Genomic DNA, 13,303 nt, shown 5'->3' with positions numbered 1-13,303 from the left:
CTTGATTCGTCTGACTGGTCAACTGGTCGGTCACCTGACTTTAGTACAGACGGACTGACTGTGCATGTCCAGATCGAAGCTTTCAATATGGAACTTAGACGTAGTCTGAAGTTCTTAATGTCAAAGCATTCGAACCTCTCCTACCTGTTAACTTCTTGCATGTGATCAGGAAGGCCTTCTTCTAACCACCCTAGATACGACAAAGAGGGTTAGTGAGATTTTAAGCCATCGTCACAAGTTTTGGCTTTAGAGAACACAAAGCGGTGTGCTCTCTAAGCCTTTCGTTGTGGCCTAAGAATGGAAACCCGTTTTGTCCTTGGGCCAGGAGCTTGGAAGCAAGGATGGCACAAGTTAGTGGGCAGGAGCCAGAGAGAGTTCTGTGCCCTGTCGGGTCTCTCAAGTTTTATCTACATAAAACTCAAGAAAGTCGAAGTCATTCGGGCAATCTGCAGTGTTCCGAAAAAGACCAGACTTGCCCATATCGAAGAACACCCTGGCTTTAGTGTTAAGGAGTTCTTTCAAAATGCTCCTTCATTGTGTTTGCACAAAGATTTGAAATCTTTTTATCTGAATGCTCACGAGGTGAGGGCGCGGCCTCGGAAGCATTTCAACAGAGCATGGCACTCAGCAACATCCTGAGTACCATGTTTTAGCGAAGCAACTCTGTGTTCACTTCACACTCCCTGCGAGATGTGAAGATGGCATATGAGATCTGCTGCTCGCTAGGGCCATACGTGTCTGCAGACACAATCTTGTGGGCAAGAAGTACCACTCATCCTATCCTGTAGAAAATGGTTAGGAAGAGCTCTTAATTTAGTTGTTGAGTCGCCGACAACGGCGACTTCTTAACTCTTAAGCCTTAGTTAACACACCTTAACTTTGGCTAGGTTGGTCAGGTGGTGATATATATATTTATATATATATATTTATTTTACTTATTAGCCCTCATGGTATGGTCAATATGGTCTAGTCACATTGTGGTCACGCCCCCGTTGACAGATCATCTGGAGTGCACCAGCTTTATAGGTCTCTACCTCGCTGGCAACTCTAGTAAAGCAGAAGCAGACTTGGGTGACAGTAATCACGAAGTCAGCTATGCTAACAGGTGGAACCAAGATGTAAATCATCTGCATGCATTTGTTTCCCAAAATCCTTCTATTCTGTCCCTTCCCACCTCCAACGGTGGGATTCAGCTATACTATATATATCTGACAGGTAAGTTTCATGAACAAAATGATATTGTTATGATACAATAAAGTTTGTTCATACTTACCTGGCAGATATATATAATCAAGTACCCACCCACCTCCCCTCAGGGGACAGTGGAAATAAAAATTATGAATAGAAAATGGGAATGGTTCCTGATACCCGCCTCCCAGCGGCGGGAATGGGTACTAACCACCTGGCCGACCACTGCGTGTGTCGGAAGTTTTTTAAATTCTGTCGGACTTCAGAAAATACAGCTATATATATATCTGCCAGGTAAGTATGAACAAACTTTATTGTATCATAACAATATCATTTTTCTACTCGGTTGTGCCGGACCCATGGGCAGCTGCAGAGGACACTCTTCAACACCCGTGGGACAATCTCTTCGTATATGCCTTTCCCCCGTTCTGTCTGATTCGCAAGGTGATCGGCAGGGTGCTGATCACCCAGAATATTCAGATGATCCTGGTGGCGCCCAAATGGCCACAAGCCGTTTGGTACCCGAACCTGCAGGCTCTGCTCGCTGAAGCACTGAGAGAGATTCCCCCCCGGCACAACCTCCTGTGCCAGCCACACATAGAACGGTACCACCGGTCGGTCGAGTCCCTGTCTCTTCACGGCTGGCTGTTATCCACCATCTCTTGCGAGCGAGAGACTTTTCGCGCAGCGCAGCAACAGATGGCTGGGTACCTCAGACTCTCTCTTCTCAGAGCCACTATTCAGCAGGTAGCGGATTTCCTTGTGTTTCTTTGCCGAGAGAAGCTCCTCTCTGTCTCCGCAGTTAAAGGATACAGAGCTGCCTTAGCCCTAGTCCTTAAACTGCGAGGAGTGGATATCTCCTCCTCCTTCGAGATCTCCCTCCTGATGAGCTTCGAGAGGTCTTGCTCACCCAGGGAACTCAGGCCCCCGGGGTTGGATGTGACTCTCGTCCTTAGGAGTTTGACTCGAAGACCCTTTAATCCACTCCGAGAGTCGTCAGACAGGGATCTGACCCTCAAGACCCTCTTCCTACTGGCCCTGGTATCGGCGAAGAGAGTAGGGAACTTCATGGTCTTTCCTTCGACGTCAAGCATTCCAGGGGATGGGGATCCGTGACGCTCGATTTTGTCCCAAACTTCGTAGCGAAGACTCAGAATCCTTCGGTCCCTGACGACCGGTTCGAGTCTTTCGCAATCCCCTTCCTGAAGGACTTCACTGATAATGATGCGGATGAGATGGTGCTTTGTCCTGTGAGGGCGCTACGGCGCTATCTGAAGACAACTGGACACCTCAGGCCTGAGTGTCGACGCCTCTTTGTTAGCACCGGGGTTACCAAGAAAGAAGTTTCCAAGAACACACTTTCTTTCTTTCTGGCTGCGTGAGGTGATCAGGAGGGCGTACAACACGGATTGTAGTGACGACACCCGTACCCTTTGACCGAGAGCTCACGAAGTCAGAGGTATTGGTCCAACCCTTGCGTTCCGCAAGAAGACTTCTCCCTGGCGCAGATTCTGAAGGCAGGGGTTTGGGCCAACCAGACCACCTTCACTTCCTTCTACCTTCGGGATATAACCCACAGGTCCTTGGATACTTTTTTTTCTTGGGACCCATGGTGGCTGCTCAACAAGTTGTGTAGTCTACCCAGCACCCGAGCGGACAGAACAGCACCGCATCCTTGTGTGACTGCATGAATGGACGAGTGGGCAGAGGGCCGCGGTGGTCACTACGCTGAACAGGAAGCAGATGCAGGTAAGCTACACGACTGAGCTCCATCCTATCCCTTTCAGTAGGGATAGGAGTAATTATCCACCACTCCCCAAAAAGAAGGGGGGGGGGAGTGGAAGCCAACAAGAGACAAACCCCTGACTTCATTTTGGCTCTTGAAGTAGGAACTAGTTCTTGTGTTTTTGCTATTTATAAGAGGTACGCTTGCTTCCCTCTTATAAATTTGGTCCAGAAGTCTGACCACTGATCCTGCGGTGCACACCCCAATCAGGTTGGCAGAGGCTAGGATCCCTCCCTCTGCTCTCACGACCAGGGAGCGAACCAAGGTAGGACGAACACCAGTCTGTTCATAAGACTCAGATTCCACCCACCAATAAGTGAGTCTTCCTATTGTTAAAGGACCAAGGGTTTGTATGCATATCGGAACAAATAACAATTTGTCGAAAATTGTATTTTTCCTAACTATACAAACCTGAGGTCCTTTACACATAGTCCCACCTCATGCCACCCCTCACTCTGCGTTTCCTGGGCCTAAAGCAAAGTGACTCCTCTCCTCGCAGTTGAGCTGACCGCCAACTGCCGGACAAGTAGTTAACTACCGAACCCCCTTGTTCAAAGCTTACAACCGGTTCAGCTGCCGCTAAGTACCTTCCTATTGTTAAAGGACCTCAGGTTTGTATAGTTAGGAAAAATACAATTTTCGACAAATTTTTATATTAAGCGATGATAAAATAAGATCTTTTATTTCTTTAAAGAATAATATACTATAGATTTTTCATAATAAAGTTTAGACAAAATCTTATTTTCAAGGTCCTTAAGTTTATTAAATGGAAAATTGTCACATTTTGTAATTGTAAAATTAGAGAAATACTTTTTTTTTTTTTTTTTTTTTTTTTTTTTTTTTTTTTTTTTTTTTTTTTTTTTTTTTTTTTTTTTTGAGATTTTCAGTGTACAGTACCATAAAGTGAAGGCTACAATACAAAGCTTAAATGAAATATAAAAATTTAATATAAATTGCATAAATGTCATATTTTTCATCCGACTTTCCAGGTATGATCTCTGTGTCCTTTGTTCATCGGATGTACCAGCTCTGGAAGAGGAATCCTTTAACCAACAAGTGGTGGGCAGCTAGTATTTTTGTAGTGTAAGTATAATAGGTTTTTGAGACTACAGAGTAAATTGTTTAACGTGAGTTGGAGAGGAATCCCGAACACTCGAGATTGAAGGAGAATCCTCCAGAATCGAACTCGGAAGCACCAGTGAGAGGGGCAGGCAAACACTCTGCTGCACCAACTCCGCGCTCACCAACTTTGACCTCTTGACAGGCACCTTGAGATCCTTACGGCGACGAATAGGTCTTGGAGAAGGAGCACTTGCATCATGTGCATGGACAGGGGAGGTTGCAACACACTCGCGATGTTCATGGACAGGGGAGGTTGCAACACACTCGCGATGTTCATGGACAGGGGAGGTTGCAACACGCTCGCAATGTGCACGGACAGGGGAAGTTGCAACACGCCCGTGATTTGATGCAGAGGACGAAGCAGCCGCTGCAGATTGCACAAGGGAAGATATCACAAATTTCAAGTAATTTGTAATTTTCCTAGCTATACTTACCCCGAACTACTTATAGGAGAATCCTGGATGTCAATCCGGTACCGACCAGAAAAAACTAGTTATTCCCTCCTGACCCCCAGCTAGGTATGCCCCAGGGTCAAAGCTCACGACCTCTGACCTGCTGTCCTTTCCACGCCCCTAGAGCTCCTGCCCTCAGATGCACAGGGATGGGTGGGAGGGCATAAAAATTTTGTCGTTCAGGGTAAGTATAGCTAGGAAAAATACAAATTACTTAAAATTTGTGATTTGTGCCGACGCCGTATACTTAGCCTGAACTACTTATAGGAGACTTAATCCTTAGGAGGCTGAAGTGTCTAGGGAAGGAAGAGTCCTTACCAGGAAGAGGTCACCCCCCCTTCAGGCCAGAAGGGGGAGGAGACCCATTCTGCCGAATTAGGGCAGAGCTAGGGGTCCCCTTGCCATTTGGATGCAATCCCAACTGGTGGGCAACGGAGGGAATAACCCACGAGTGTAAAACAAAGGTCTGTAAGTCAAATAATCCTCCCATAGACTCACCTGAAGATTTGAGGAATTCTGCCAATTACGTTGTGGAAGGGGGAAGTGGAGCAGGGTAGGTTACAGAGGATGGGAATACCACATATACACACACATACATGCAACGTATACCCCCCCTAGGCTAGGCTAGATCCTCTGTTGGCCCACCACAACCGACCCTATCTCAAAGGCGTCAAGGGACCTCCTCGTACAATCTTTGAGGTAATGGGCTGTAAAGGTGGACTGACGCTTCCACACCCCCGCCCTCAGGATCTGGGCGACGGCCATATTCTTGGGGCTTCGCACCTTGTGGGGGGACCAGCCCCGCTCCCTCGTAGGCCCTCCTGATTGTCTCTCTTAACCAGGAGATGGTGTTCTTCGCCACTGCTCCCCTTCTGTTGCCCGGTCGAAACGAAAAGATTTTGAATACTGGGGCAGAGACCTTCCGTCCTGCCGAGATATTTTCTCACTGCCCTGACCGGGCAGAGGAGCAGGTCCTTGGGATCTTCAGACTTAGGAAGGGCTGGAATGGAGAACTCCACAAACTGCTCGTAGACTACTGACGGGTTCTGGGTTTTGGCTACGAAGGACGGCACGAATTTGAAGGTTAGTTCACTCCACCCCCTTGAATGGGATACCTGGTAGGAGAGCCCATGAAGCTCCCCCACCCTCTTGGCGGATGATAAAGCCAAGAGGAAGACCGTCTTGAGTGTGAGCTTTCGGTCCACAATATCCTTGAGTGGCTCGAAGGGGGGCTTTTTCAGAGAGTCCAGGACTCTTGCCACATCCCATCAAGGGACCGATAGGGACCCTGAACGGGCATGTCTGTTCGAATCCCCTATTGAGTAGGGAGATGTCCTTCGAGCTCCCCAGTTCTACCCCTCTGTGATAGGAGACCTGGCTCAAGGCCGCCCTTACACTTTTGATGGCCGCGATGGAGCCCCTTTTCATCCCTCAGATGGACAAGGAACTCAGCGACGTAGGGAATCTTGGCCCGTAGGGAGTCCAGGTTCTGCCCCTTGTACCATGCCCCAAAGAGCTTCCACTTTGCTTGGCAAACCGCTGCAGACGACTTCCAGGCCCTTGTGGAACTTCTCAGTGGAGCTGTCTTAGAAGGTCTGGCCTTCGGGGAAGTTCCCAGGGCTCTTGAATGGACATCTCCAGGAGGTCCGGGAACTAGTCCCTGTCGGGCCACCTGGGGGCAACAAGGGTCATGACCGTTGCTTTGGAGGTTCGGAGGTAATTGAGGACCTGCCTGAGGATCCCGAAGGGGGGAAAGGCGTAGAGGTCTAGTCCATCCCAAGGAGACCAACTCTTTCTCGTCCTGCAGATCGTTATTTCTGGCGAAGGAGGTGACCGCCCCCGTCCAGTGGTCCAACCACGACACCACATGAATGGAGGTCCACGCTGTGGACTTCATCGCCATGACTTCCTGCTGGGAGAATGTCACGGGGCCCATCAACAACCTATCCCCCAAACAGCCTGGCAAGAGGGCCGTGAGGGGACCTTGTACCGTCTTAGGAGCTAGACTCATGCCCTCCGGCGCCTATAGCTTCCTCTGCCTGGCTATGGCAGCTGGAAGAAGCTTCAGGGATCCCAGGGCCCTCGGGGAATTCTTGGGTCCTGCCACCACCTCCTCCACTTGTACAAGTGCCTCGGCTGAGTAGAGGGCCTGGGGAAGGAATAGGGAAGGTTTGGACTCTACTTTCCTTCCCAAAAGGCGATCTAACGCCAAGTCTCTCCTGGAGTTGGGGGGCAGGAGGTTCTGCCAAACCGTTCTGCGCCCAGATAATCCCGAGGACCCTACGGAATGTCGCTCCTTCGTCCATGGCCCCTTGGACCTCCAGGGAGTTCTGCAGACTGCTAAGCACGAGGGCGTCCTCCTCTAGGTCTTCTCTTGCTGTGGCCGGCCCCGCCACCAGATGTGGGTACCGGGGAGGAGTGGGTTGTCGGACCAAACAGGCACCTTTTACTGGTAACTGAGGCACCCCCGAGGGCAAAGTGCCCTCCCCCAACCTTGGAAAGGCTGTCATGGGCCACCTCCCCCCGCCGGGGGGCCGCTGGAGTGGCGTGCTCCGCTCCTCCTTCGTGACGGGAGGGAGCGGCGGGAGCGAAGGTCTTGAACCGAACGGAGCCCAGTCAGCAGGAGCCGCAAGGGGACAGCCCTGGGAGGGGGGAGGCCCCCCACTCAGGGAGACCTCAAAGGAGCAGCACGCTCAGGAACCAATCGCAGGGACCGGGAGGTCCATGAGCAATCACGTCTACGTTGCAAGTAGTCCCAGCGACAGTAGCTCCTACTCCGACCCCTGCCGTCCCAGCTACGATGATGAGAACTGGACCTATGTGCCAGGGAGAAGGAGAACGAACGCCCTTGACTCCTCCCGTAGTATCTCCTCCTGGAACGGTAACGTCTCCTCGAATACCTGTATGCGGAACCACCCGACAACGATCTCCCTTCTGAAGATCCGGCTCTCCTCCTCGAATACCAGTATGTGGAACCGCCCGATGACGATCTCCCTTCTGAAGATTCGCCTCTCCTCCTGTCTCTTCTGCGGCGACTCCTCCTGGGGTGAGCGGGAGGAGCGGGTGGAGTGATCTGAGCAAGAGCGACCGGGGAGGGTTTCCCCCTGGGAGCTCCCCCTGCCAGCAAGAGCCTCTGTCCCGTTGGGGAGAAAGGAGGGGCCCCGCAACGGGAACGACTCCTCCCTTAGGGGGACCTTAGGAGGACCTATCTGGCATATGGGGAGTGCCCGACCAGGGGATGGGGTGGACACCCGAAGAATCCATCGTCTCCCGGCATCTACCTGGACGATCCCCCACTTCCGGGGAGGCTGCTGGGAGCGCACAGGGATCCCAGGGGGACTGAGCGGCGCACTACGCGGCTGGCAGCGAGCTTTTGGTGATGCGTAGCGCCACAACAAACACATCCATGGAAGGTGCGCTCCGCAGGCCACTACGCGCCCAGCACTCCTGTAAAAAAGAAGAATTGTCTGCCTGAACACCTCTCATCACAGACTCCTCGGGTCTCGCCATTTGCGGAGACCCGGCAATGGACTCACCTAGGTCCCCTCGCTGGGAGGGGACGGGGCAACACTCCCGAAGGCCTTCCGGGGAACCCTGAGAGGGAGCAGGTGACGCCGAAGGGCCTCCCTGGCCACTGCTCGTGCTCCTACTCCATGGATCCTCCAAGGAAGCCTTCTTGGTTGAAGCATGAGGCTTCTTTTCGCGCTTAGTAGCAGCCAGATCCCATTGATGATCCGACCACGCAACGCACTCACCACATGTAGCTTCTCGCGAACAATGGCGACCCCGACACTTATTACACAAAGTATGGGGATCAATCTTAACAGGCAAAAGGAAAGACCCACAGGTCCTGTCCTCCGGACCTGGACAACGCCGTTGTGAAGAGGCTTCTATAAGAAACACAAAAACTACACACACGCGGCACACACAAGGAAAACAATGGAAACGGGTCGGTAAACGGACGACGAGCTGGAGCTTGTAAACGCTTCAGCGACTGGGAAAGGACTGCAGGTCAGAGGTCGTGAGCTTCGACCCTGGGGCATACCTGGCTGGGGGTCAGGAGGGAATAACCAGTTTTTTCTGGTCGGTACCGGATTGACATCCAGGATTCTCCTATAAGTAGTTCGGGGTAAGTATACGGCGTCAGAACAAACACCAACACTTGAGAAAATGCCCGCGTTGCTCCTCCCTCTTAGGCAAAGAAAGAGCAAAGTCCTTAGCCTTCCAATACCTGAGACGCCGACGTGGCATAGAGGGGGAAGAGGGAGACGAAAACGGCACTGGTTTCTTTTGCGATCTCTTCGCAGGAGTTGGGGACAAAGCAACGCGTTTCCTTCCAATCCTCTCAACCGACAAGGCAGCCAACTTATCATCCAAAACAGAGTCCAACCTCTTAAGCACTGCCTGGCATATAACCTTAGACTGATCTGCAAGTGAAGGCTTCGATGACATGGAAGGGAGATGTAGCGAACTGGGTGGCAGAGATGACGTCACGACTGAGAGAGGCAGTGCAGAGGAGACGAATGGGAGTGACGTCACAAGTGGTGATGACGTCACTGCTTCCCCTCGGTGTGAAGGGGAATCGGATGTCACTGGCGGAGGAATACACGACGACAGATCCTGTGACGTCATCAACGGGGCTGACACCACAGTTGCCCTCCGACTCGAAGAAGCGGCAAGTCACTGGCGGAGCAATACAAGAAGGCTGACCTCGGCTAACCTATGAAGACGAGGCTGGGAGGAAGGGGGATGGTCTGGTATGTCTGAGGAGGGGGGCTAGTGAGCCTCCATAAAGTGCGCTAGCAACCCCTCCAAGGACGGGGTACCCCCTAGCCCAAGCGTCTTCCAAATCGCCGCCATCTTGGTCGCCTCCAACACTGGAATAAATGAGAATGATGAAAAATGCCTCCCCCTTCCTGGGAATCAAGTTAACTCCTGAAGAAGAAGGGGCGACATTACAAAAGTCAGCCTGGTGGCCTCCCGATACTTCCAGCGATGAATCATTGGAAGAAAAGGAAGGAGACACAGGAACAACACTACTATGGGGGTTGGATACTGCAGGAGACAAAGCATCGGGAAGAGTTGAAACCCTCCGATGCTCTCTCTTGCTATAAAACGACTTCCACTGCTCTTTAGGCCATGCCCGGCATTCTGTGCAAGGATTCGTTGTACTAGTACAAAAATTAGAATGGCACCTGCTACGTGATGCCAAAAAACGAGAACACGGAAAACCTGGAATTCCGGGGCACACACGTTGACGAGGGCGAGAAGGAGCAGAAGCCATAATATCAGCAAACACACTAAACTCAAGCGAAACGGGCAATGAACTGGGTCAAGGCCAAGAGAGGTTAACCACTACACTTGCCCAGGTGGTTAAGAAAAGACTGGCGCGTTGGCCTAAGTGAATGGTCTTTGACCATTCTTCACCCAATCTACGCATGCGTTGCCAGATATCACAAGATTCGAGCTTTCATCTGTTTTTTAACCGGATACAGCTATGCGCTAGATATTATCCATCCTATTGTTAAGACCGAAGGTTTGTTCACGATATGAACAAATCTTATGTCAAGGTTCACGAACACATACATGAATGTGACAGTGATGGACGACTGATGAGAATGCTGGTATAAAAATGCTGTAGTTTTTTTTTGTAGGTTGGTTATATGTGATTAGTACTGTTATTCTAGTGTTTGGTAATATCACCATGTTAGTATTTTATGATAAACCTACCTTTTTGATATGTATAATGTAACTATTAATTATCTGATAAAAATTTAACACTAAATCTGTAATTAAAAAAATTAATTCTTGTGAGATCATCTGTAATCAAGTTTTTATGCTTGACAGAACATACAGTATAATTCAAAATTAACTTGCAAGAAGACATCTGTTTGGAGTGCATTCAGACACCGGCTGATATCTTACAAAATCTTTGGCGCAAAAGAGCACTTAGTCATATACTTGAAATTATAATTATTCCAATCATTTCAGGTTGGTCCTACAGATTGTATACGGGAGCATATCCATATCCCTGCATTCATCCTCAGAGACTGCAGGACCTTCTTTGGCCGATATCCCTGTATGGCTGTGGTCGATTGCGTTTGTCTGGCCGATTATATTGATCCCCATAAACGAGCTCATAAAAAGACGTGAAATAAGGTATGTAGTGGTGATTGATTTATTCTTTTTATAGGTATAGTGTTGTTTGTCTTTTGAATGGATATAAAAGTTTTTCTGCATTTGAAATTTGAAAAAGAATTTTGGAGAGAGCTAGCTTTGTAAAGATAGCTTGCATTTGAAAATGAATATCACTTGAAAATCACATAATTATTTAGGAAAAAATTAAAAGCTGCTTCTGTTTGCAGGGTGAACGTCCGATACCAGAAGAGAGCGAGACTTGAATTTGGGACGAAGTTAGGTATGAATTCTCCTTTCTAAAAAATTCACCAGCACCTCAAATTCAGTACAATGTAGATGTCGGTGTCTTACGGCTGCTCTAGGATACGTACGTATTACTAAGTGTACTTTTCACACGATGAGAATTCACAGCCGATCTGAAAGTGTTTGTGTAAGATATGAAATATGTATATATTGTGTATATGTATGAATAACAGTGTTATGTATATCTAGAGAATAGAAGAAAAATGATAACATTTTTTACCGAGATAGTCATAATTTTCGTCTTAAGTATAAGAATGAACATTTTAATATAAATATATGCTTTTAAGTCCATGATGAATTATATTGTATTCAGCTGTTGTTGCATTGAATATTGCAATATTTTAATAATCAATGTTATGAAATTTATTTTTATTATGCAAAAATGTTTATATTGTACAGTAACCAAGTTATCTAAACACATTCATGTGATGTAATGGAACTGATTGCCATTAAAAAGGTTGTGATACAGAAGTTTATAGTGCATTATCTCCCACATTATTTCAGTGTATGTAATGGAATTTTTAAAAGTGTAGCTATTGTTCGAGTGAACTGTATGGTGTCACTGAGCTGACGTCATTCCTACAGAAATATGAACCATCACCCTTTCTATAGTACTAGCTGAAATGGTCGTTGAACTTGATACCTTCTGCCACTAGCCCCTTTTTCTTTTGCTGCAGTGATGATGATGTCTCACTGCACTCAACTCTATTGAATACTTGCCATGTCTTTCTTTATAACGGGCTTTTCTGATTTTTTTTTTTTTCTTTTTTGTGCCAAATATGGAAAAAATATGAATCCAAGCATCTGTTCAGTAGATTGCAGACTTCCTCATCCACCTTCATTAAGACAAACTCCTCTCAGTCTCTTGCAGTGAAAGGCTAATATCAGTCCTGTCCCAGCCAGGCCTTCACACTGAAAGGGTGCAGATCACTCCATTTGATGTTATCTATACTTATGAGGAGTTTTGAAGTTTTTCTTGCATCAGGAAATTTCATCTCACAAGTAGGATTTACTCCTTGTCCTTTGTAACCTAACTTGGGAGCCCCAGGGTCAGGCTTCAAAGATATTTTACTGACAAGATTCTGTCTGTTCCTTCTGGCTTTGGCAAAACAGACTGGGAAGATGCATGGCCCCTTAAATAGTCCTGCATTCACAAGCAAAAGGATCCCTCTCCTTGTTCCAAAGTTCATGGCAAAAATCCACAGCCCAGATAAGCTCCTGAAGAGAAATTAGAGTGTGTGGCTATTTCCTCCCTCCAAGACTGATTGTGATGACCCAAACGAGAGTATGTCTAGTGTGAGCCGTAAGATACTACTGTACTTGAAAAGGCCCTAGTCTCCACATCAGTTGAGAAGAAAGATCATTTTGGGTGGGACTTATGTGTGGAATTGTAAGGGTGGTCTTAAAAGCTGAAGGTGAGCTTATTCTGGGCAGCCTGATCCCCTGCCTGGGTAAGTCTGCTTGTAGTCCAAAGTTTGGGAGTTTCTGCGAGGTGGACTTGGACTTGTTCTTGTTCTGGTAGCCTGGAGTTTGGGCACAGGATGAGGACTTGCTGTTGTGTAGGCAGGGGACAGGTTCTTCCTAGAGTGCTTATCCCAAAGTCGTCTTGGAAAGTATTTAAAAGTGCAGCTGTTGAGACCTGATAGATTTGACCTATGCCTGGTGAGGACAAGATCAGAGAAATTCTGGCAGAGGTCCAAAGCAGTTCTGATATGTAATTGATTGTCAGAGTTGGGTACATCAGCAAAAGAATAATCGAACTGTCTAAAATTAATTCACAGCACCCGTCCATCTGGTATCCAGCCGTCCCATACGACACTCCTGATTGGCTAGTGATCAGCCAGTTACAGGGCAGGTTCTTTATGAAGTTTTCTTCAGGCATTGGGTGAAATGAGTTTTATCTGGAAGAACGAATGATTAGAGGCCTTGGTGGTGTTATGCCATCAACCTATTCTCAGACTTGAAGTGGGTGAGATTGCAAGCTTGTTTGAATCATGAGGCTCTTTGATGCAAGAGTCAAATGCTTGGTGAGCCACTTTTGGTAAGTAGAACTGGCGCTGTTTAATGAACCAATTAAACGAGTTATGGAGCCTAAACAAATACTAATATCGACACTTAACTAGTTCAATGGTCATTCCAGCTCACACTGAAGATACTTCATATAAAAATCTTGTTTGCACACCTAGGAAAAATACAAGTTGCCTAAGAATTCTTTTAAATTTATCAGTAACTAGATCTGATATGCAGGAATTGAAAATTTATCTGTAAATTGCAACCAGTGTAAATACAAAAAAAAAGGGTTCAATAATCTGAA

At 47.9% G+C, this 13,303-nt stretch overlaps 1 protein-coding gene across 6 annotated transcripts in view; it reads left to right on the top strand.

The window, feature by feature from the left end:
• The window catches only part of LOC135213109 (transmembrane protein 94-like), a 137,509-nt gene extending 126,049 nt beyond the window's left edge, over positions 1-11,460 (top strand). For all 6 annotated transcript variants that reach the window (XM_064246994.1, XM_064246995.1, XM_064246993.1 and 3 more), the window contains 3 exons: positions 3,964-4,057; positions 10,540-10,707; positions 10,914-11,460. In XM_064246994.1, the coding sequence (XP_064103064.1) occupies positions 3,964-4,057; positions 10,540-10,707; positions 10,914-10,986 (335 nt within the window). In that variant the 3' untranslated portion in view covers positions 10,987-11,460. The remainder of the gene's footprint in view (positions 1-3,963; positions 4,058-10,539; positions 10,708-10,913) is intronic.
• The last annotated feature ends 1,843 nt before the right edge of the window (positions 11,461-13,303 follow it).

The sequence above is a fragment of the Macrobrachium nipponense genome, chromosome 42, assembly GCF_015104395.2.
Source record: "Macrobrachium nipponense isolate FS-2020 chromosome 42, ASM1510439v2, whole genome shotgun sequence".
In the NCBI taxonomy this organism is placed as follows: domain Eukaryota; kingdom Metazoa; phylum Arthropoda; class Malacostraca; order Decapoda; family Palaemonidae; genus Macrobrachium; species Macrobrachium nipponense.
The sequence above is the reverse complement of the archived record's forward strand: the minus strand, read 5'-3'. Positions and strand labels throughout refer to the sequence as shown.